The 3925-nt window shown below is 51.1% G+C and overlaps 1 protein-coding gene across 1 annotated transcript; it reads right to left on the bottom strand.

The window, feature by feature from the left end:
- Positions 1–2354: 2354 nt before the first annotated feature.
- On the bottom strand, positions 2355–2639 carry PG994_015321 (uncharacterized protein; the record flags this gene model as incomplete). The annotated part of the gene is made up of 1 exon (XM_066866728.1): positions 2355–2639. One exon carries the CDS (start codon positions 2637–2639, stop codon positions 2355–2357), a length of 285 nt encoding a protein of 94 aa, XP_066707642.1.
- Positions 2640–3925: the final 1286 nt, after the last annotated feature.

Raw genomic sequence — 3925 nt, 5'->3', positions numbered from 1 at the left:
AGTGGCAGTGCGGCCAGCGAAGCCGGCCTCTGCGCCTGTACGTGGTGCTGGCTACGAACCTGTTGGCGCGGATCGGGCAGTCCCGACCCCGTGAGCAGAGCCAATGCAGAGACGCGACTAGGATAGATGAATATACTACATTGGCGGATACTTACGTACATACATAGCACTCCGCGCCCTCCTTCGTGCTTCTTGAATGGCAGCTCGTCGCCGCCGCCCGTAGCTTTTCTAATCCTGCGCCTTGGTCCTGCGCCTATGCGGCCACTCGCTCTCGTAGTGTAGCATTGACTGCATAGATCCATGAGGTTTGGCAACACGTACTTGTCAAGGCGTAATGCGGTGGACATGCCGCCGCCAAAACCGCTCATGCTCATTCGCCAGTGCAATTAATATGTACCTGCGTGCATCTGGGGTCAAAATGACTGCGGTTGGTGTTGAGCAGGCCGAAAAGTCGTATTGGCGAGCCCAGAATGGACGTGCAACAGGATGGACGTACGCCAGAATGGATCGCCAGAATGGATTCGCCAGAATGGAGCACCCCAGAACGAGGATGCGAAATCTTGCTGCGTCGCCCTTCAAGGCCTTGAACTCTCTCACGCGCTGTTTCCGGCCCTTGGCCACAATGTCGCCCAGTCTGCAGCACCGAGACTGGCTCAGGAGCGGGACTGTCAGTGGCACGCCGAAACCATCCAGCGTCTAAATGGGCGGGCCAGAAGCAGCACCGAAAGGGCTGTTCACGCGGGGGCGGAAGCGCTGCTGGAGCAGTTCAGGGGGGAGCAGCCAATCCAGAACTTGATCCTAGCCCCGGCCGACCTCGTTCTGCTGATCTGGCTCTCGAATGGAGGACCGTAGGACGCCGAATTGCCCTGAGCCAGAATCCACGCCAAAACACGGTCGTACGTCCCCATACATAGGGTCCGGGACTGACGGCAGCTGCACATTAGCTGCTTGCTCACAAGTATGCCAAGGATCCGAAATAACATACTGCTGGCCGCTTTCGGTGCAACTCACTTTCGACCTTCGCCACGTCTGCTGGGTTGAATGCTGCCAATCGGCTCTCGCATGGTTATGCTTCACAAGTCGTGCTTCGTCCAGAAATTCGCTCTGACCGGAAACAGCGCGCGAGGGTCTTCGAGCTCTCAGCTGACGCAGCGAAAGGAGAATACGCTGCTGGATGATTTAGGTCTAATGCCAACGGCCTCTAGGTCGGAATGGTATAAGCGGAGCGGTGGGAACATCAGGCTCTGTCCTGCGCACCAGAACATGGTCTGCATCACAAACTGTCTGTCCGGCGTCCATTCCGTCTCTCAGTGCCACTTGAGGACGGTTCCGATTCTGCACCACAATCAGGCCAACAAAACCCAGGACCGAAAACAGCCCGCGAGACTCTTCGAGCTTAAGCAGAAAAAACACAGTACTGTATGTTACTGGACGATTCTGGTTCCATTCGGAATCGGCGTACCACGTCGATAAGGGTACAATTGGATACTACGGTCGGGCGGACCAGAATGGTAGTTTGGCCTCTGAGTACCATTTCTGCATACTACTCGGTGGGAATTGAAGAGACCTGAAAGTGCCTCGTGTGAGCCAGCAAGCGCGCCACGGCTAACAATGGAACACAACAATATCGGCACTGCTGTTCGCTGGCTTTGCTCCCTTGGACCGGCGGCGCCATCAGCAGCTCTGCATCCTGAGGTCTGCATCTGCCTACGGCAGCTTGACCAGTCTAGACTCTGTACGTCAGAAAAAGAGTACACATGATGCCCATGGTCCAAATGCAGAGCTTGCTGATACCCAAGAACCTTTTAGACTCGGCGGACGGATGAGTATCAATTTGCAAGTGGACGACGGCCAACAATAGCACACGTCAGGACCGATGCGCATATGGAGTCCTATCTATACCGTGATTCGTAACAATTTTGTCGGTGCCGACTCTCGTCGTTAGCTAAGCTACGGTTTCGCGATGTCTTCCGCATTACCACTCCATAGGCTGGTTTTATTAGGAGAAAGAAGGTGTCGGGAAAACCGCGCTTGCAATCCAGTTCTACATACACCACTTTGTCCCAACGGTAAGTTGCTCCCGAATCCCACCTGCATTCCATGCTAATCAATATTTTACTGCCCTGCAGTATGATCCCACTATCGAAGATTCATACCAGAAACAAGTCCTTGTCGATGGACGGGCATGCGCAGTCCAAGTCCTGAATACTGCCGGCCAGAAAGACTATTCCATACTGCATGACCAATGGATACAACACGGCCAAACCTTCTTTCTGGTATATAGTATTACTTCCAGATCGTCTTTCTCGAACGTACGAGATCTCTACGCGAATATTCGACAGACGAAGGAACCACTAGATCCACATCACCTCGGCCCCATACTGCTTATTAGGAACAAGTGCGATGTCGAATCGGAGCGAGTGGTATCGGCTCGAGAGGGCCATGCTCTGGCGCTCGAGCTGGGCTGCGGATTTGTCGAGCCTTCGGCAAAGTACGGTATAAACGTCGAGGCGGCATTTTACGATGCCGTGAGAATATCCCGGCGGGGGCGTACGGCGGCTCTTGTAGAGCAGCAAATATGTGCTAAAAAGGTTGATGACCCCTTCGCCGACGACCAGGATCAGTGTGTTTGGCATCATTTTCGAAGCATCCTTGGCCGCTACTGCTGCGTCCACTAATCGATATAGAATCCAGGTGTAACTAAATGCATGGTGATTGTCACGAGTATCTTTACTACCCCCATGGCTGATACGTTTCCCATCCTTGTGCTTGCAGTGAGTTACATATTCGACGACAAATTGTGGCAAATCTTGGTTGACTGGCAAAGAATCTCAGCAAGATGGTCCAATATATCAGTGGCGACAAAGAGTCTCAGCGCCAAGGAGTTTGTCGTTATAGGCACTTTGATCAAGAATGCCGCAGCAAGCCTTTATGAGCTGTGTATATATATGGAAGACAGGGAAAGGCGCTGGTGGTGCGTTATTTGTGGATCTTTGAGCTTCTTGTCACATCAGATAAAAACACTCAAGAGGGGGTCGGTGGTAGAAATTGTATAGTAATAATTGCTGATCTAGGTCAACCACCAAACGGCAAAAGTAGTTGATCTGCTTCGTTTTCTTCATGTCTGCCTCTGGGTGTACTTGCGAATACCAGAATCGACGGGTTGCACCAGATAAGCCGTAAGTATGTTTTGCGTCTCCAGTCCACTTTCTAAAGACCCTGGGCCTGTATAGTCTCCCCATCCGCCCCTGTACTGTTGCTGCCACTAACTTTCGTTGTTTTGAGCGGCTGTTCAGCAACTATGTACGCCCCAATATCTACTTCTGTAGGTTAGTTAGAGTTAGTCAAAATGGATGCTAAGGCTTTAATGCTGACTGACCACGCTATTATAGCGAGCACTTCGTAAAGTTGGCGACAGGCCCGGTGCTTTTAGAGTACAGTGTACCTCTAAATAATTGTCAGCATGCCAAGTTCATTGTGCTCATATTTATTATCAGATCTTTATAGCATTATGGAGTGACATGGTATGCAATCGTGTTATTATACATAGCTCGCATATACGAGATATAGAACTTACGCGCAGGTGTTAATCCTGAGCTGTCGAGGCCTACCTGAGACCTTCCTGCATCGTAAGGGCTTTTTTGACATGGCAGCCGGTGCTTCTCACCTGCTCAGCCCAGATACCCTACGGTGGCAAATAATAGGGGCTGGGGGGCTTGGGGAATTTATGTACGCCGCTTTCGCTTGGTAGAGAGACTACCTGGCTTTGCTTTATTCTAGTCCTTTTTTGGCCTAACTTTGATTTCTTGTTCTCCTTGCGAAATTTGCCTAGGTCAACTTTCAGAACACTTCTTCCGCAAACTTCGCTTTTATACCCTGAGGCTGGTTAACTATTTTTATTTATTCTGTTGATTATCCGTTCCCT

Source organism: Apiospora phragmitis (genome assembly GCF_038363925.1).
Source record: "Apiospora phragmitis strain CBS 135458 chromosome Unknown utg000016l:1.0-887042.0:1.0-888152.0, whole genome shotgun sequence".
NCBI classification, from domain to species: Eukaryota; Fungi; Ascomycota; class Sordariomycetes; order Amphisphaeriales; family Apiosporaceae; genus Apiospora; species Apiospora phragmitis.
Note: the sequence above shows the minus strand (reverse complement) of the source record. Positions and strands in the feature narration are given on the sequence as shown.